General features: G+C 41.7%; 1 protein-coding gene across 1 annotated transcript; it reads left to right on the forward strand.

The window, feature by feature from the left end:
• The first annotated feature begins 13431 nt into the window (after window positions 1-13431).
• LOC106443691 (gibberellin 20 oxidase 4) lies at window positions 13432-15176 on the forward strand. The gene is made up of 3 exons (XM_013885237.3): window positions 13432-14096; window positions 14211-14529; window positions 14697-15176. Exons 1-3 carry the CDS (start codon window positions 13552-13554, stop codon window positions 14955-14957), a joined length of 1125 nt encoding a protein of 374 aa, XP_013740691.1. The 5' UTR covers window positions 13432-13551; the 3' UTR covers window positions 14958-15176.
• The last annotated feature ends 5667 nt before the right edge of the window (window positions 15177-20843 follow it).

Raw genomic sequence — 20843 nt, forward strand, 5'->3', positions numbered from 1 at the left:
GTCTCATATCCTTCTTCGATTGTGAAATGTTTCATTCGAGATCTGTTTCGAGAGTTCTTCCGCGAGATGTGAACTCTGCGGGGGTACTGAAGGTGTCGAACATAAACATAGAGGCATGGTTTAAGAATCTCTTATCTTTCGATATCATGTCTTTGAGATGTTAGAGACCAGTGCGCTGGGTTTAGGGCAAGACCTAGGTTTACTTTCAGTTTAAGGATTGTGCGGTGACTAACCGGCTATCGTTTTTCCTGTCGCGATTTCTTCCTGATTCGTATCGATGTAAAGTCCGCGATAGGTTCTCGGCTTATATGACTTGTTTGATACGAACTGAGCATCACTCCGGAGACCGGAAGTGCTAGACCAAAATTTTGGATTTCTTTTATAGCGCTATTATCCTTGTGTCGGATGTAAGAGAGTCATCTCTGTGAGATGGCTATGTCTGTTTAGGACGTTTGTGAGTTCGATGTGATCAGCATCGGACTTGGTGGCGCGTGCTGTTGTTTTGAATATTTTGCGCAAAATACGTGTTAGTGTGTGCATATATATATGCCTTTTTTGTGACGGAGGTTTCGTTCGCTCGAAAGAAATAAACTTTAAGGCATCTTTTGCGACGTCTCGCGATGCTAAAGGTTGCTTCTCCTAAGCGGCCGACTAATTTCCGAAGACCTCGTTCCGATTTTACGTGTGAGGATGTTTTGATAAGTCGAAAACGCCAAAAGCGTGGTAAGAAGTTTTTCGATTTTTTTTTTTTGGAGTATACGAGTATATGTACCCACTCCCCCCCTTTTTAATGAGGGGGGACAGCTGAATTTGCCTTTCGACAAACTGCCTACGTACTCCTTGCGGAGATCAAGCCGTCTCGTAGTTCAGTGATTGCGAGTTGGTTTGTTTAGTGATAGTATTTTTTGAGATGCATCGCGTTCCAGGTTCTAGGGATTTTTATGCCCTGCATGTTGGCTATTTCGTAAGAACCTGGTCGGACGACTTTTTCGATTTTATAGGGACCTTCCCAGTTTGCTCCGAGTTTTCCCGCATTTCGTTCAGCGGTGTTTTGGAAGACTTTGCGAAGGACCAGATCTCCCTGATTGAACCTACGATTCCGTACGTTGGAATTATAGTATCTCGCAGCGGCGTGCTGGTAGTTTTGAATTCGGATGAGCGCTCGATCTCGGCGCTCGTTAATGAGGTCTAGATCATCCAAGAGCATAGCATCGTTGAGTTCCTCTCGTTCGGGTAAGAACCTTCTTCGAACACCGGGAAATTCTACTTCTGCGGGAATCATGCATTCCGTGCCGTATACCAGGGCGAAGGGATTTTCTCCCGTTGCTCGCCTTGGGGTGGTACGGTGAGACCAGAGGACTCCCTCGAGTTCGTCGGCCCATCTGCCTTTTTTGGCCTCTAAGCGTTTCTTCAGTCCGTCGAGAATGGTCTTGTTGATTGTTTCAGCCTGTCCGTTGCACTGCGGATATCTGGGAGTTGACTTGTTGAGTCGTATCTTCCATTTTTCGCAGAATGCCTCGAATCGGGTGGAAATGAACTGAGACCCGTTATCGGTTACGATTTCGTAAGGAACTCCATGCCTACAGATGATGTTTTTCCATACGAAATTCTCGACTTGGACGTCTTTTATACTTGCGTACGAGTCCGCCTCTACCCATTTTGAGAAAAAATCGGTAAGGACTAGAAGGAAACGCTTTTGCTTTGAATTATGCAGAGGTCCGAAAATATCCATGGCCCAGCGCATAAAGGGATAAGGCGATGCGATGGAGGAAAGAACTTCGGCCGGTTGTCGGATAGTTGGCGCATGCCTTTGGCATTTTTCGCATTTTCGTGTGAATTTCTCGCAATCTCCGATCATTGTTGGCCAATAGTATCCATGGCGTTTAATTTTCACGGCTAGTGATCTTCCGCCGGAATGGTTGCCGCAGGAGCCGGAATGTATTTCCTCCATTACTTTCCTCGCCTTTTCTCCTTCCAGGCACGTCAGGAGTGGTCCGGAGAATCTCCATTTGTAGATTTCACCGTCTACTGTTACGTAGCGTGCGAGCTGCCCATTTTTCGGCGGGCAATTGCACGTCGACAATGTAGTCTCGAATCGTCTGAAGCCATGGGATATCACAGCCGTAATCAGATTGCTCCGATGGTGGTGGTATTGTAATTTCTTCTTCCTCGTCGTCTTGACCCTCTATGAGATTAACGACGACTGGCGGTCCGATACTCGGATGTTCGATGAATTCGACCGGAATTACCCTTTTGAGTCCTGGATCGGAACTTGATGCCAGGGCTGCGAGGGCGTCCGCCTGGACATTCTCGGAACGGGGGATCCGGGTAAGGGCGAAACAGTCGAAGTCTTGAGCTAGACCTTGGACCAGTTTGAGGTATGCGTCCATCCGTTCGTCTCTGGCTTCATACTCTCCGCTGAATTGACTGGCCACTAACTGGGAGTCGCAGTAAGCGTGGAGATTACGTATTTTTAAGCCGTGAGCCAAACGTAGACCTGCGATTAATGCTTCGTATTCGGCCTCGTTGTTTGAGGCATGGAATTCTAGCCTGAACGATTGTTCCAAGATCTCGTTCGTTGGAGATGTGAGACGGATCCCGATACCTGATCCTTGCTTGGATGAGGATCCGTCGACGTGGAGGAGCCAGGTGGAATTTGGTTCCTCATTGGTTATTGTTCCCGTTGGAAGTTCGACCAGGAAGTCTGCGAGCACTTGTGATTTTGCGCTCGTCCTTGGTCGGTATTCGATGTCATACTCGCTCAACTCGACCGCCCACTTAGCCAGTCGGCCTGACTGACTCGGGCTATGCAAAATTGTCCGTAAGGGAAAAGTCGTGAGGATGACGATTGTGTGGGATTGGAAATATGGTCTTAGTTTTCGGGCCGATGTTACAACCGCGCATGCCAATTTTTCCATCAATGGATACCTAGATTCGGCATCCAGCAAGGTTTTGCTTATGTAAAAAATAGGTTTCTGCTCCCCGCGTTCTTCCCTGATCGGGACTCCACTTACAGCCGTCGCTGACACCGCGATGTACAAGAATAAAGGCTCCCTTCCACGGGTTTTGCGAGGACTGGAGGAGTAGCTAAATAACGCTTCAGCTGTTGGAAGGTGTTTTCGCACTCTTCCGTCCATTCGAATTTTTCATTTCCTCGCAGGACGTCGTAGAATGGCAGGCACTTATCTGTTGATCGTGAAATAAATCGGTTAAGTGCTGTGATTCTGCCGGTCAGTCTTTGGACCTCCCGTTTATTCTTTGGTGAAGCCATCTCGATTAGAGCGTTGATCTGTTTTGGATTTGCTTCGATGCCGCGGTATGTGACCAAGTAGCCGAGGAATTCCCCTGATGCCACGGCGAATCTACATTTTGTCGGGTTAAGCTTCATGTTATGGGAATTTAGTTGTGCAAAGCATTCTTCGAGATGTGACACGTGATCTCTTGCTTTGAGGGATTTGACGAGCATGTCGTCGATATAAACCTCCATCGTTTTTCCGAGTTGTTTGGAGAACATTCGGTTCACGAGTCGTTGGTAAGTCGCACCAGCGTTTTTGAGGCCGAAGGGCATTACCTTGTAGCAATAAGTTCCGCGATCGGTAATGAACGCAGTCTTTTCACGATCGTCGGGATTCATCCTAATTTGATTATAACCTGAGAAGGCATCCATGAAGGATAAGAGTTCGTTGCCCGCTGTTGCTTCTACCAATCGATCGATATGTGGTAGAGGGAAGCTATCCTTTGGACACGCCTTGTTTAGGTCGGTAAAATCTACGCAAACTCGCCACTTCCCGTTTTTCTTTTTGACTACTACGGGGTTGGCGAGCCAGTCCGGGTATCTTACTTCCGTTATCGACCCAACTTTAAGCAGTTTTTCGACCTCATCGTTTACTGCGGCAGCACGTTCGGGTCCTAGCTTCCGTCTTTTCTGTTTGACGGGTTTGAATGTTGGGTCGATATTCAGCTCGGGACATGTTATGTTAATGTCGATTCCCGGCATATCTTCTGCAGCCCATGCGAAAGTATTAAGGTTCTTTTTGAGACAGGTTATGAGTTCTGTCCTTAAAGGCTCGTGGAGATTGGCTCCAATCTCGACGCAGCGTTCTGGGAAGGCTTCGTCGAGACAGATCGTTACCACGGGTTCGCATGTCGGCTCGCGTTTTTCATCTAGAGCTGCGATGCTGCGAGACTGCCAGAAGAATTCCGCTGAATCCTGACTTCGCGTATCTTTGCTGGAGGTCTTTTTCTCCGCTCTCTTAGAAGTGATTTCGAGGATCGGTCTCTTTCGTTTTAGTTCCGCGGCGAAACAAACTTGTGAAACTCTCGGATTTCCCCAAATTACCTCGACTCCGTTAGGGGTCGGGAACTTGAGGCAAAGATGGTAGGTTGATGGGATTGCGCGCATGGTGTTCAGCCATGGCGTTCCAATGATAACGTTGTAAAATGCGGGGTGGTCAACGACTAGAAACTCTGTGACGTTTGTCACGGTTCCGGCTTTGACAGCGAGTCTAATCGATCCATAGGCCATGGTCGTTTCCCCCGAAAGTCCTAGCAGTGGGCTTGGGCATTTCGTGACTTCGGATTGATTGATCCCCATCTTTTCAAGAGTGTCTTTGAAGATGATATCGGCCGAGCTTCCGGTATCGATTAGCACTCTAGCGACGTCGATATCTCGAATCGTCAACTCGATAACAAGGAGATCGTTTCGAGGTTTGGCTCGATCGATCGTTTCTCCCCCCTTGAATGAGATGACGTTCGCACACATCGAATCTTGCATGTCGTTCCTGATCGTTGAGTGGCTTTTGCGGGTTAGATTGATCCGTAAGTCCCCCTCCTTCTAGCGCCAAACTGTGGGAACCGAAATTTGCACTGTCGATTTCCGTTTAAATAAGGAAACTAGGAAAACCCTAATTTCCCAGAGGACCCGGATATCTGCTAATTACCACACGTCAAGCAATCAGAACACAAGAATAACAACGATAAAAATAAGAACTCGAAAAAAGAGAGCAAAGAAGATCTTATTCCGAATCTGCGTATGAGGGTTTACAACAAGGTATAAGCCTGGGCTCGAGAGCTGTCGGCGAGATTCCTAGTTCTAGCAACCCTAAGACGGCTAAACCTAATTGAGTCGCAGCTCGAAATAACAAAAACGGAAAATTGCCTAAATTGCTCTAAGTGCAAAGTTTTCTCTGAAAAAGTTATCCCTTATGCTCCTCGCCTAGGACTCCTTATATACTAGCTCCAAGGTCGGTTTACGCTTTTACTCTTCTGCCCGTAAGCCATCATAGCATAAAAATGGAGATATTCCATTTTTCCCGATCTTCACAATTATCTTCAAAACTTCCATATTTATCCGCGGAAACTTGACATTTATCCTTCCTTGTGGGCCAAGCGTAAAACGTGCTGCGGTTTACGGGCTTTGGGTTAGGAAATCGTACGATGGGCCTCTAGTCGTGTTTTAGTTCCCTTTGGGCCGTCTTCCGACTCGACACGTTTACTACGAATTTTCCGCGATTTCTCATCCGCGAAGTTTGATCGATAAGTTGGAATAGCGGAAAACGTGGACTGAGCTTGCTACGGTCTTCGGGAGATAGCGTTCGAAGATTTGACGAGAATGCATGGATTGATGTTTGTCGATGTCCGGAAGAGTTCAATCGCTACACAGTGACCGAACTTCGGCTCGAGCCCGGTCGCTACGTAGCGACCGAGCGGGACGAGCGCTCAGTCGCTACGTAGCGACCGAGCTTCAGCTTGAGCTTGGTCGCTACGTAGCGACCGAGCGGGACGAACGCTCGGTCGCTACGTAGCGACCGAGCTTCGGCTTGAGCTCGGTCGCTACGTAGCGACCGAGTGGGACGAGCGCTCGGTCGCTACGTAGCGACCGAGCTTCGGCTTGAGCTCGGTCGCTACGTAGCGACCGAGCAGGACGAGCGCTCGGTCGCTACGTAGCGACCGAGCTTCGGCTTGAGCTCGGTCGCTACGTAGCGACCGAGCGGGATGATCGCTCGGTCGCTACGTAGCGCCCGAGCGGGATGATCGCTCGGTCGCTACGTAGCGCCCGAGCTTTGGCACGAGCTCGGTCGCTACGTAGCGACCGAGCGGGACGATCGCTCGGTCGCTACGTAGCGACCGAGCGGGACGATCGCTCGGTCGCTACGTAGCGACCGAGCTTTGGCTCGAGCTCGGTCACTCCATAGCGACCGAGCAGGACAATCGCTCGGTCGCTACGTAGCGACCGAGCTTTGGCTCGAGCTCGGTCGCTACGTAGCGACCGAGCGGGACGATCGCTCGGTCGCTACGTAGCGACCGAGCGGGGCGATCGCTCGGTTGCTACGTAGCGACCGAGCTTTGGCTCGAGCTCGGTCGCTACGTAGCGACCGAGCGGGCTTTCGTCGGACATCTCGATTCTTTCTTCCGTAAAACTTTTTCGTAAGGAAGAATCTATTTCGAAAAATACTCTTCGGAGAAATTCTTATTTTCTTCCTCGGACGTTTTTAATGTTAAATTTGTCGTAACCGTTTTTGACCCCAACACTCGCTTGATGTTTGGTGAAGGCAGGAGATGGAGATTTCAGACCACTTCTCCCCGAAAGCTCCTCGTTCGTTTCGAAGTCAGATAAGCGGTTGCCACCGTGAAGAGACGACAAAGTGACGAGATGATTTGGTTCATCGTTACGGCTTTCTTCACGGACTGGAAAGAAGCTCGAGCAGTCACTGGTAGATCGAGGTGAGTTCGGCATGTGATTGAACTCGATGTGGTGGTGGAGAAGCGAATTGACGAGTTTTTCATCCATGAAGACGAGATGCCCAGATCGGAATTGACGAGTTCGTCACCGACGGAACGAGACTCAACCATCGCGAGATCGCAATCGCCGCTCCGAGCCATCTCCGTAAGCCGAAGGACCATACGACGAGCTCTCTGAGAATCAAAAGAAAAGCTTTCACCTTGGTTCAAGAAAGCTTCGAACTTTCCCCTCACGTGTATTGGTGAAGAAACAAGACGACATTGTTGATTTTTTTTTTTTTTTTTTTGGCTAGATCTAGAATTTTCCCAAGTTCTCCTTAGCCCCCTCCTTCTAGCGCCAACTGTTTGATCTAAGAATGTAAAGTGAACCTATGAATCAATTAGATTTCTATATGAAAGTGTCTCAAGTCTAAGAAATGGAGAAAGAGATCCTTAATCAAGAGAAAGATCTTCTTATTTATACAAAGATGAAGTCTAGGGCTTCCTAGCAATATGGGTCTAGTTCAATGTCTAATAGCCCTTGAGGAGGATGTAAATCCATCGCCAACAACATCCTCATGTTTGGATTGTCTTCTTACTAGTTCTATACATCCATTTTTTTACCTCCCACTACCTCAACATTTTCTTCTACCCCCCCCCCCCCCCCCCCAACCTCGCGGTCCTCACCGTCCCCATCCCCAGCATTAATCGAGACCTACTGCTAGTGATGAAGCTCAATGTTTCCTAGAAAACATATTCATCAAGACTTTCAATGTTTCCTAGAAAACATATTCATTGAGACTTTCTTCATGATCAACATACATGGATATCATTTCAGACTCTTGCTCCTTTCCCTCCGTATATGGGGACCATTTATCCACCACCATTTAAACATCCTCTATATTCCATATTTCTCCTCAACATTTTAGCTCAAGTAAGTGGATTTTTAACCCAAATCATTTTGTGGTGTACCCTGTGCTGCCATACTTGGTTACGATAATGTGAATCTTATCCACATGAGGTGCTGTAGAAAGGAACGAACCTACCAGAAATTCCTTCCGAAGAAGACGGCGCCAATATGAAAGGTTGATCAAAGTCAAAGCTGAAATCCTAGAAATCCTTGTAGCAAATATTCTCAAGAAAAAAAAAATATTTTCGTTCACCTTAGCAAAACTCTACATTCGAGTGCATGTGGTCCGTAGCTTCAAACGTAAATGACATTCGTCTTTATATAATGAGTGTTTTACACTCTGGGTTAGTTTTTGAGATGAGAATATTACACCATAGGGCAGTTTTAAGTTTTTTATAACACTATAAGACACTTCTTGCTACTAGAGCAGTTTTTTCTAACCAAAACCCACTTTCTACCTATATACTAATTGAATAAGCTAACTAACTATAAAGTTAACCAATTAAGCATTTAAAAGGCACGTGGGTTCTAGCATCTTTCTCTCTCCCTTTTTGATTTTACTCTGACATTTTCTTTTTTAAATCTCATACGAGATGCTGTTTATTTTTTCAAGTAGCTTCACATTTATATCACTAATCGACAACCCAACAGCGGGGTTCGATTATGCGAAATGACAATGAACAATACTAAGATGCGTACAATTTGCAGGGAAAAAAATCCAAGAAAAATAAGAGCAAATTGTTGTCGAAGACACGTACATTGATGAATTTGAGTTTTGGATTCAAGAACTGTGAAACCCTAGATGATGAAAGCTAAAGAAAAATTGATTCTTTTGGTGTTTGTAGTTGACAGGTCAAAAACGAGTTACAGTCCAAAAGCTCCAATTCTCCTCCTCTTCTATGTCCTCAGCTCCTCCGTTCAAGATGCCAATGAGCTAAAAATTCCCAATTTCTGCAAAATTCGTAACCCTAAGGAACTTGGGAAGAAGATGACATAATTACGATTATGCCATTAATGAATTAATTATTTTTAAAATCGCGTACACGTAGAGATGTGTACATATGTACATTCTAAGTGTACATGTTTATTAATTAAGTGTACATGTTGATGTTTGTGAAAACCATTAAAATCACCAATATATTATGTACACCACTTTCATCTTTTGTGTTTCCTGATATTTTTTGTTTTGATTTTACACATCTGAAATATAATGTGTATAATCATGTTGCATTTGTACATTCCAATTCCAAACCATAAATACAAAATTGCATTTTTTTTGGAGAAAATCAACATTTATTTTTGGTAAACGATGTATTGTGATTTTGCATAGTTTTATGTATTAAAATTTTCTGAAGTTGTACACCTTGATTTGGAACTAGTTATCTTGAATCATTTATCTACCACCCATGAGTTCTGCTTTGTCATATTATATAAATCTTTCAGTTACTGTCTTGTTTCATATTGTTACATGTTACCAACAAATAACCAATTGATTGCATTTAGATTGAGCTAAATGACATGTATTCTTAGTTCTTGAAATCCTCTAGAGTTTGGATTGACACCTTAAGTACTACAACTACTAAAGAATTAAACTTATCCCACATCATTAATATTACAACAACTCTCAAAAATATATTTTACGTTATGCAAATGTACATTTCTTTAATAATATGTACACGACATGTATGTACATGACGTGAATGTACAAAATCGACAAGTGCATACGTGTACAATATACATCAATTATCTTTTAACGGATATTTACATGTACACATATGTTTGAGACACATGTTACATGTTCAATATGTTGTAAAATTGTGTACATTTGTTAGTGTACATGTGTAAATTAAAGGTTAGTGGCGTACATGTGTCCAACAAATGTGGTAGTGTACACGACATGGGTGTACAAAATCACAATGTGCATTTAGACTTTGCTTTGAATTCTCATGTGACATTAATTTTGTGTACATATGAACATACATTGTTGAAACTTGTAAATCTATTTTACAAATTCGTAAATGTCTAATTGAATTTATTGTTGAGCTACTTGTAATATTTCAAAATAGTGTACATATGGATTGTTGTACATGTGGATAGTGTAATTGTATGTACAGCATATCATGTACATATGAATCATTTTTTTCTACGTTTTTTAATTAGTGGTATTTTCGTAATTTTAACTTCATCTTCCCCAAAATCGTTCAGGGTTTTCTGCAATTTCTCTCTATAGCCGCCAGCCATTATTCTCACCTGAATCATCAGTTTTTTTTTCATTTTTTTTGCTTATTATACCTTTAAACCTGTAGAAATATGGTTTAAGACACTATTTCAAGCTCAAAATTACTCTGTTCCTAAAACGTAAATTTTGCTTTTTTTTTATTATTGTCACACCGCGAGGCGGATGAGTTACAGAGCACGGCGTGAAAGAAGAAGCTTGGTCGTGCTGCTTCATGGCGAAAAAACAGAGGAACCACAATCGTGTTCTTCATCTTGTTTCCGGTGGCAGATATGAAGAGATCGTTTCATTTTGTTTTCCAGATTTTTTCGTTTCTCAGAATTTTTCATTTTGTTCTTCAACATCTTGTTCTTATTACGATCTATCAACTTCTTTATTTTATTACTTTTAGAATTATTTATCTATTAGAGAAAGAGAAGAAAAATGAGATTAAGAATAGTGGGACCCATTTAGTTGCAATAATAAATTTAGTTAGCTTTTAGTTGTAAAAAACTACCTTGGGAGCAATAACTGCTCTATCTTGTAATAAAAAACTTGAAACTGCCCTAGGATGAAAATAACTCTTTTGAGATTATATAACACTCTAGGTAAATTTAAGCTACTGAGGTAGTTTTTGAGGATGGAAAGACTACTATGTCCCCAACCAACTTCAACATTCACCCAACTAAATTATTTCTTCCTTTGTCACTCGTGGTGACTTGTCATGAAAATTAAAACTATATCTTTACTTTATTGCTTTAAATTACAGCCACATAAACTAAATATCCTTTTATCCTTACTCATTTTTTCTATCTTATCAATCGATTCAAATGTGGAGGTTTCTTCCCCGTCATTTCGTTGATTTCACCGACACCAATCTCGTCGGACCTTTACATAAAATCAGTGATGAAGGTCGTAGTTGAGGTTTGGAGGTCGAGCATAAGGTTGCTGAAGACGAACTCACCTCGGCTCAACGACAATGGAAACATTGGTTTTTGGGTTCATGCGTTCAACTTCCATGTTCTCTCTCACCTAGTGTTAAAATTAGGAAATTATAAGAAAGCTTGTTTTTTTTCTTGTTTTTTGAGTATAATCGGCTAATCTATACAACATTTGTAAGTTTTTGAGGTAAAATCGTATAGAAATGTAGATTTTATGAAAAATCAATGGCGACTCCGCGATGTAATTGCAGAAATCGTAGGAAACCCTAACTTCAAGATGACGATTTTATTACAAAATTGCGACACATAATTTTTTTTAAAATTAAGCAAAACGAGCAAACGCGTGATCGAACCCGTACTAGAGAAACTTGTAATGATTCACATAAACATTATATTATGTTAGTTATAACTTTTTAGATTAAACATTACATATAGTTCTATTTTAAATAAAACAGTATATATACGTATTGCATTTGCGTAGTACTTGAAATGATGTTGTTTGTCTAAAAATCAAACAACAAAAACGCATGGTAAGTGTTCAATAAAATGCATGGATACTATATGAACTTCATCTTTGAAGTGTACATGTGTACACCCCCCCCCCCCCCTCCCGTTGAGTGTACATGCGTATATTATTTTTATACATGTGTATTTTATCAATCTAGTGTACATGTATACACATATATATATATATATATATATATATATATGTTATTTAAATTTAAATAACTGTGGGGAAATTATATAAATTTTCCATAATTTTGATTAAAATACTTTAAAATTGTAGTTATTTACAAACATTCCAACATATTCGATCATACTATATATTTTTTCCAATAGGTACCTTTCTTCAATAAACTTGTAACAATCACATGCTTGAAATCGTTGTGACTTTCTATGAGAGAACAAATGTCACATATACCTATCATATATAAATTCTGAGTTTTTAAGAGGATATTGAGAAATGATTTGTAGATTTATAGATGTGTGTTTCAATTATGTACACTAATTTTTAAGCAAAAAAAAAGAAGCTATGTACACTAATAACATGTACACTTATTTATATATCCACATGTACACCAGTCTATAGACCAAAGTCCAAAGATTAACTAGTCATCCTTAATGTAATCTTAATCCATACATTACAGAATTTATGCTAATCTCAAATTCCAAAACGAAAATGAAAGAACAAGATTTCTCAACTCATGTCTACAATTTTGTCTTTCAATATTTGTAAGATCTCTTTTTGCAATTAATATTTCATAATTTAATGAGTTTTAACACTTGTTTTACTTCATTTAAATCATTTTAGAATGTATTTAAATATTTTTAATACATATATGTGTTTATTTGCATATGACAAGGGCTAAAGTACATTTTCTGAAAGTTTGAGAAGAATAAGAAAGAAATCTGCAGATTAGAAAACATTTGGGGTAAAGTCACAATTAACCACAAGTCCAGGGACCATTTATGAAATTATGAAGAAGTTGGATCAGACAGATGAATCGATCCCCGTAACCCAGATTGTTCGATCTCTGTTCCGAGACAGTCGCGACGGAGCACGAAACCAGCAGAGCTGAGCACGACGACGTAGTAGACGGCTTGGACAGTGCTCTCACGGTGGCTTGGGCTTTGATTTCGGTGGAGAGATTCAACAGCGAACGGAGACTCGCGACGATGAACTGCGACGGAGAGACGGCCACAGCTGTCTTCGTGTTGCAGAGGAGCACAATCCCGGCGAGAGGAGATCATGGTGTGGTGGTCAGAATCAAGCTCAACCGTGGGTTGAAGTGAGCAGATAAGGTCACGATTCAACAGAGGGCATGGAAACTTTATGGTCTCCTTTTTTCTCTGTGGATATTAAAATTCCAGAAGGAACCGATGATAATGATGATAAAAAACAATTTTTTTTGATCGATGTGAAAATTAAAAAAAGTTGTTTTATAATTAAAATTAAAATTTTACAAATTTTTTTCTCTATGATTTTAATAATTAAAATTTATTTTCTTGTTAGAAGGGAGAAGGGCAGGAATGAAATTTTACATTTCCTCTCTACGTGCAAAGAGTTAATAAAAGTGACCGAGGAGAAGAAACTGACCTATAGTAAAATATTAAAGAGGAAAAGTGTCCATGTAATACTTTCATATAAATGGCATGGTAGAATCTCACTATACACAGACAAATGGCAAGTATACTGAACACGAGATGTCCGTTTTTATATTTTATCATAAACATTTTTTGTCCATACACAGAGGCAGTCAAAACCTTTGACTACTATAGCTGTGTAACGTTAATCTTATCGTATGAACAGACATGGTTGAATCTAATTATATAAGAAAGTATTACACTCAGGGACACTTTTCCTCTTTAATTGCCTATGTATATGGACAAAAAATGTTTTGATTGCCTCTGTGTATGGACAAAAAATGTTACACTCTAATTATATAAGAAAGTATTACAATCTAATTATTACACTCAGCTATAGTAGTCAAAGGTTTTGATTGCCTCTGTGTATGGACAAAAAATGTTTATGATAAAATATAAAAACGGACATCTCGTGTTCAGTGTACTTGCCATTTGTCTGTGTATAGTGAGATTCTACCATGCATTTACATTATAAAAGACCTTTCTACTCGCTCTTATAAATGTGACTCTTCTCCTCTCCATTTACACAACACTTAATGAAAAAGAGAGCCTACTTCTAACGTTATTTCTCCTTTTCTTGTTTCTTTAAAATATTAAACATCTATTCATTTCGACTTGAGATGGAATACATCACAGAGCTCTCTTTCAATGGAAAGAAAACCGAAGATAACCCTTTGACACTCTTTGGTTCGACTGTCATAAATAATCAACAAAACCAAATACCTCAAGAGTTTGTATGGCCGGACGATAAGAAACCCTCTGCTAACATTCCGATCCTCCAGATCCCCCTCATCGACCTCGCCGGTATCCTCTCCGGCGACCAGTTCTTGGTCTCGGAGGCAACAAGACTCGTGGCAGAAGGGGCAAAACAACATGGTTTCTTCCTGGTCACCAACCATGGAGTCGATGAGGGACTCATGTCTAGTGCATGTACACTAATGGACAGATTCTTTAAGTCACCGACTTGTGAGAAACAGAAGGCTCAGAGGAACCATGACGAAAGCTGGGGTTACACTAGTAGCTTTGTAGGAAAATTCAAGAAGAATCTACCCTGGAAGGAAATGCTGTCGTTTAGGTTCTCCCCACAGGAGAAGAGCGAGAATCATTCTGAAATCGTTAAAGACTTCATTATTAAGAAAATGGGACAAGGATACAACGATTTTGGGTATATAATAGACACTTTCTTTTTATTTGTTTTTACAACTTCGTTTACGTTTTTATGTTATGTAGTGATTTTTATACGTAAACGAAACGATACTTGTTCCATGTATATATGCAGGAGTGTTTATCAAGAATACGCGGAGGCCATGAGCAATCTCTCACTAAGGATCATGGAACTTCTTGCAATGAGTCTTGGAATCAAAAGGAGCCATTTTGTAGAGTTTTTCGAAGACAACGAATCCATATTGAGATTGAATTACTACCCAAAGTGCAAGCAACCGAATGATGTATTAGGGTCAGGACCACATTGCGATCCAACCTCTCTAACCATACTTCAACAAGACCACAGTGGTCTTCAAGTTTTCGTGGACAACCAGTGGCAATCAATCCCTTATAACCCTCAAGCGTTGGTGGTTAACATTGGCGACACTTTCAGGGTAACTTCTCCTTCCCCTTTAAGTTCAGTGAATACTTTTACCAAAAAGAAAAATTTCAGTGAATACTAATAAGACAACAAACTTAAACAATTGTTTTTTTTGGGAGATTTGATCATAAGAACAAATTTAAACAATTTTGTTTAATTGCCCGGGGTGTTTGATGATAGGCTCTAACTAACGGAAGATACAAGAGTTGCTTGCATCAAGCGGTAGTAAATAGCCAAACCGAAAGAAAGACACTTGTATTCTTCCTATCTCCGAAAATGGACAAAGTGGTAAAGCCACCAGAAGAATTAGAAGGCGAAAGAGCGTATCCTGATTTTACATGGTCTTTGCTTCATGAGTTCGTAATGAAACATTATAGAACAGACGAGAACACGCTTAAAGAGTTCACAAAATGGCTTAAAACCAGAAGAATTTTCTTATGAAGAATCGTGGCAATTAAAAAAAAAATTGAAGTGTTGAAAGTGACCTATATGTTTTTTTTTATATAAAGTTTGTAGACAATCTCCCAAGGTTGTTTTTATTGAGCATATGTACTAAAAATAAAAATAAATAAAGAGTAAGAAAGAGAGAAAAACTAAGTATGAGAGGAAAAATATTACAAGAATCATATTGAATAATACTATATTTTATTCAACGTTTCATATAAAATGACCTATTTAAAGACTGAATAGAACGATTTACATAGATCGATTCAAGAACACATAGGTTGATGGAGGCTACGAACAAGATATCAGCTCGATCTAGGGTTTTCGATTGAAAACACTAAAGACTTGCTTCTTGAAGAAGATGAATTTAATCGAATATTTCTCATGGCTTTTCGAACAAGATGAATTGAATCAAATCTCTATCAAAGTATAAAGCACAAAGCTAGTTTATTAATTCTCAAAAGTGTATCTTACAAAAGCCATAAGAGAGTTATTATATAAAACTCTTAAGCCGTCATTAAAATCCTTAACCTAAATAGAAAAGGCAAAACACAAACCCTAAGTAAAAAGGAAATAACAAAAGGAAAGTTTTCGTTGAAGTAACTGCTGCATCAGGTCCCCCAGGGTGAAGAGGATTCGTCTGCGAATTTTGAGGGACGTCCGGCGGAAAATATCGGGACAGGTACTTGAATTTCGGATATCAGAAGTAGTGATATCCGAAAGAAGGCGTAGTTGATAGGCGTCGTCATTTATACGTTCGAGAACTTCCACCGGGCCGATCTTCTTTGCCTTGAGTTTATCATACGCATGAGTCAAAACCACCCAGACAAGGTCGCCTACGTCAAAGACAAGCCGTCGACGATGTGCATCAGCGGCAGTTTTATACTTTGACACCGCAGCTTCCAAATTGGCTTTAGTTTGAACATGCGTCTCCACAAGCTGTTCCATGAATGTCTCTGCATCTCCATGAAGATGCTGGCGGTCGAGTAAGGTAGATAGATCAGTAGGCGCACGAGGAACCAAACTGTAAACAATTTGAAACGGACTGAAGCGAGTACTACGGTTAACAGCATGGTTATGAGAAAACTCTGCTTGAGGCAACTTTGAATCCCAACATTTGATTGAAGTTCCCACCAGACTGCACAAAATATTACCAAGCAAACAATTAGTAACTTTGGTCTGTCCATCGGTCTCAGGATGATAAGCAGAACTCATATCGAGGCTTGTATCCAGTAATTTCCATAAGGAACACCAAAAATGTCCAAGGAAACGTGAATCTCTATCTGACACAATCGACAATGGTAACCCGTGCAAGCGATAGATCTCGCGGAAAAATAATGTAGCGACCTGGACAGCATCGGTGGTACGCTTACAAGGTATAATGTGGACCATCTTGGAGAAACGATTGACGACAACAAAAATTGAATTGAATCCCTTTTGAGTTCGTGGTAAACCCATCACAAAATCCATACTAATATCAGTCCACGGCTGTATCGGTATAGGTAATGGAAGATATAAGCCTGCGTTTGAAGCTTGACCTTTAGAGGTTTGACAAATCACACAACGCTCCACAAATCGTTCAACATCCCGGCGAAGAGAAGGCCAAAAGTACAACACTGAGAGCAATTGTAGCGTGCAATCTCGCCCGATGTGACCCTCATTGTGAAGTTCTGAAATAAGTTGTAAACGAAGACTGCAGTCCGGTATACATAATCGGTTTTCGTGAAAGAGGAATCCATCTTGTAAAGCATAGGTTGTTGAAGATCCTGCTAACGCGGCAGTCCATATCGAACCAAAGAATGGGTCGGAAGGATACATGTCTGCGAAAGTGCTAAACCCTGGAACGGACACGTGAAGAACCGCGAGTGAAGTGAAGCAAGCGAGCCTCTCGATTGAGGGAGACCGATCTGAGTCAGTTTATCCAGTATTTAGGAAATGTTCGGGATAGATTCACGTTTTCCCGGTCTTTTTGATATAAATTAGCGCTTTTGTGGTATGGGTGGTTGTGTCGTCAGCTTAGGGCATCTGCAACTCGATTACTAATGTTGCGGCCATATCTTGATGTTACATGCTGGTCTTGGTTTGCATCGTTGTTCTATGCTACTTGCTCTTGTTCACCAGCGTCTACGGCTTCTTCTTCTTCATTATTGTTTTGCTCTTCATGGTGTTGGTGATCTTGATGCTCATCACCATCTCCTTCTTCTGTAACATTTATATGAGGAAGCTTGAATGATCCTGGTTCTTCGTCCACGTTTTTTGATAGTGTAGACCAATCCCAACTTTTCTTCTCGTCAAAGATTACATTTCTACTAACAACTATCTTCTTCACGACCATATCATAGAGCCTGTAAGCTTTTGAGCCGGGCTCTGTGCCTAGGTTGATCACCATCCTTGATCGATCATCCAGTTTCTTAAGATGAGGACCATTGATTGTTGCGAAAGCTACACATCCAAAGACCCTTAGATGCTCAATGTTTGGTTTCTTAACATACAAGCCTTCGTATGGAGTCTTGTTTTCCAAAGCCTTTGTAGCAATGCGGTTTATGAGATACGTTGACGTACTGCTTCTCCTCATAGCTGATTAGGTATCTTCATATCTTTCATCAAACTTCTAGTCATCTCCATTAGTGTTCTATTTCGTCTCTCGACCACACCGTTTTGTTGCAGTGTATACGGTACGGTGAGATGTCTAGTTACACCGTTTTCTTCACAAAAACGAATGAACTCAGAAGATGTGAACTCTCCTCCTCTATTAGTGCAAAAAGTCTTGAGTTGTAGCTTCGTTTGATTCTCCACGTACTCCTTGAAATTTTTGAACCGATCGAACGCTTCACTCTTCTCTCTTAGCAGCATCGTCCACATATATCTTGACTAATCATCAAATAAGACAAACACATATCTATTGGTTGCTGGTGTTGATGGTGATATCGGACCGCACATGTAACACCCCCAAACCGTCCTAGGCATAGGTCGACCCACCGGCCAAAAATCAAACAAGAATATGACCAATGGACGACCCCCACCAAGGGTTAGAGATGAAAGGCTAACCGGCCAGCCAACAATCAAACAAGAACATGACTGACCGTCCAACCCAACACCATGGTCCAGAAGCGCTACATGACAAGTTAACGGGTAATCCGGCCAAGGTCACAAGAAGTGCAATTCGTGACTAGGCCAGTCTACCCACTAACACGTCCCGTCAGATTCAGGCCTAAGTCTTTTCAACCCGTACCAGAACCTAACGTTGTGTTAGCTGGACAAGCTAATATCAGTAACAACAAGTTATTATACACAAAATATTCCTTTATTTATCATATATGATTCATGTTCGCAAACACAACATATTATACAAGTAGTGGCAAGCAAAACGAGTAAAAGTACATACTTATATTCTGAAAACGTCCTTAGCAAAAAGATGCAAACTCTACACCAGCCGGCCTAACTCCCCGCGACTTGTACAGGCTGACTCGGTCTACTGGTCACCTGAAAGCAACAACGAGTGAGGAGTGAGTAATCTAGTATTACTCAGCGAGTTACAATCCCCAACTAACAAATACAACCCCTCGCTATCCCACACCAAACAATCTAAAGCGAGAGGTTCACCTAATAGCACAATTCAATAACAATAAGCAATATCGGAAATACGCAGCAGATAATACTAGCTAAATAATTAACGATATGAAATCATAACCGCTAATGACTTGCTACCACTCAATCTAGGGTTCAACAACCCTCTACACCCTCTACACTATAACTAGGGCCCTTTGTGACTTAGTGTTCCTCCTCTATCCTCGGCAATATCCTATCTCCCTACCACAAATGCCAGAAGAAGGAACTTTCAACCGAACACGGTCCACAGTACAGTCGGGTCACCGCGCGACAGCCCCAGTACAGTCGGGCCACTGCTGGTTGTTACACGAAGATCACGGCCCACAGTACGGTCGGGTCACCACGAGACAGCCCCAGTACAGTCGGTTCACTACCGGTCACTACCCCGTCCGTGTAACCACTCAGCCATGGGCCATGACCCCGTCTCTCTGAGTGTTCTCGATCCAGCGAATAAGGGGTTTCCCTAAACACGCTGGGTACGAGGTTGAGGAAACACTAATCCACCTCAAACATGCCTAGCATTGTGGGTTACACAAATGCTATATTGCCAATACATGACTAATACTAAACCCGGTAAAATAACACAAGGTTACTAGTATTAATCGCAAATTAACACAATAAATCATATTCCAGAATCTAGCATAAAGACTAATTCCAGAATACCTAACTATCCACAACTTAGCCATATCATCTAAGCATTCCGCATTCGCTAACTAACTAACCATTAGCATGCTACTACAATTCTCAAGCAATAACAAGCATGCTATCAACTCAATCAACATAACCTCAACTACTAACTAATCAAACCATTACTCAGTTAGATCCGGCCTCCTGCCATGATCCAACTTCCAAATAACGGGAACCTGCATGAAAACAACTCAGCAATCAATTGATCATAACCCACAGTTCTTCGGCTGAACGTGGCCTTGACCCCAAATCCGTCTTCTGCGATCCGAACCCTTTTCCCGACATTCGCAAGTAAATCCACGTCTCGACTGGTCTTGAACTGAACTGATCTGATCTTCACTTGACTAATCTCCACTCGAACAGAACCTCCCTTAGGCGCTGTCTCAAAACTGGCAGAAAAACTGTTCTTGAAAACTGCCCAAAACTCCCGAAAAAGCTCGGAAACACTTGCTTTCTTTATAGGTTTCTCTCTCACGTTTTTCACTAGCTTTAAAGTGGTCTGGATGTCCTATAATGAGCTGGGGTGGTGGCTTATTTATAGCATACATCAGCCAATCAGATTCAGGTTGGTGGTCGTCCTGCATGGCTCCGGACGCATGCACGGCGACACCTTGTGCTCCACATGTCCTTCAGCATGGCCATGACTCATGCAGGGCGCCACCACTCCTCCCAGATGTCAGGCTGCATGACTGGAACTCATGAAAGGCGCCACAGCATCACACACATGGCTGGCTGCATGCTTCAGTTGCATGCGCGGAGACACTTCGTCCTTGGTCGATCCACTTTTTGCTTCTACATGTCAAGCTGCATGTGCAGCTTCCATGCACGGTGACACCTTGAGCTTCTGTAGACACTCAGCTTGCTGAACAGTTGACACCACGTTCTGATCCCATGCAACAAGCCACCTCGAGCTTCTCGGTCTGTTCGTCTGATTTTTACTCTTCCGGTGAATTTTTCATCCCGCGATCAATCCCAAATATTTTTCTACGCCCTTTCTGATGCTCTGAACATTTTTAATAAACTACACTTGATCTCTGAAATTGAGAGAACATATTTCCCGAGCCTCCGGCTTCCTCGAAAAAATCCATAATACCAAAATTAGGGGTTTTGCCCAACTTCGGGTCTTCATGTCGTGCTTCCAACAATGTCATGCTTCAGACGTCCTTTGGATCAATCTACCACATTGTCGAACCATGGTCTAATGCCATACTTGACTCATGGTTCACACAAGCACAATCTCATCGCCCGCGACCCAACCACCACAAAGATACTCGACCATTCTCTTTTTTTTTACGGGTTTCTACAGCACAAGTCACCATGTACCAACTCCAATGTGTGTGATGCTCGATACTTTGCTTTAAGCGGGAAAGACTTTCGAGTTTGCTTCCCAACCAAGCAGGCGCTGCACACATCTTTCTTGTGTCTCACCTGAGGCATCCCTACTACCATCTCCTTGTCTAGCATATTCTTCATGACTCCAAAGTTCACATGTCCTAGCCGCGCATGCCACGTCCATGTAACATCAGTTTCTTGTATTTGAAGACACTTCGGATATTCAACATACATCTTGTACAGTCGGTTTGGTTG

The sequence above is a fragment of the Brassica napus genome, chromosome A3 (assembly GCF_020379485.1).
Source record: "Brassica napus cultivar Da-Ae chromosome A3, Da-Ae, whole genome shotgun sequence".
NCBI lineage: Eukaryota > Viridiplantae > Streptophyta > Magnoliopsida > Brassicales > Brassicaceae > Brassica > Brassica napus.

Bases quoted from the DNA above. Each gene is read 5' to 3' on its own strand.
- LOC106443691 (XM_013885237.3), top strand. From the start codon at position 13,552: ATGGAATACATCACAGAGCTCTCTTTCAATGGAAAGAAAACCGAAGAT. The intron at 14,097-14,210 runs GTATATAATAGA...GTATATATGCAG, and splicing joins CAAGGATACAACGATTTTGG to GAGTGTTTATCAAGAATACG. The intron at 14,530-14,696 runs GTAACTTCTCCT...GTTTGATGATAG, and splicing joins ACATTGGCGACACTTTCAGG to GCTCTAACTAACGGAAGATA.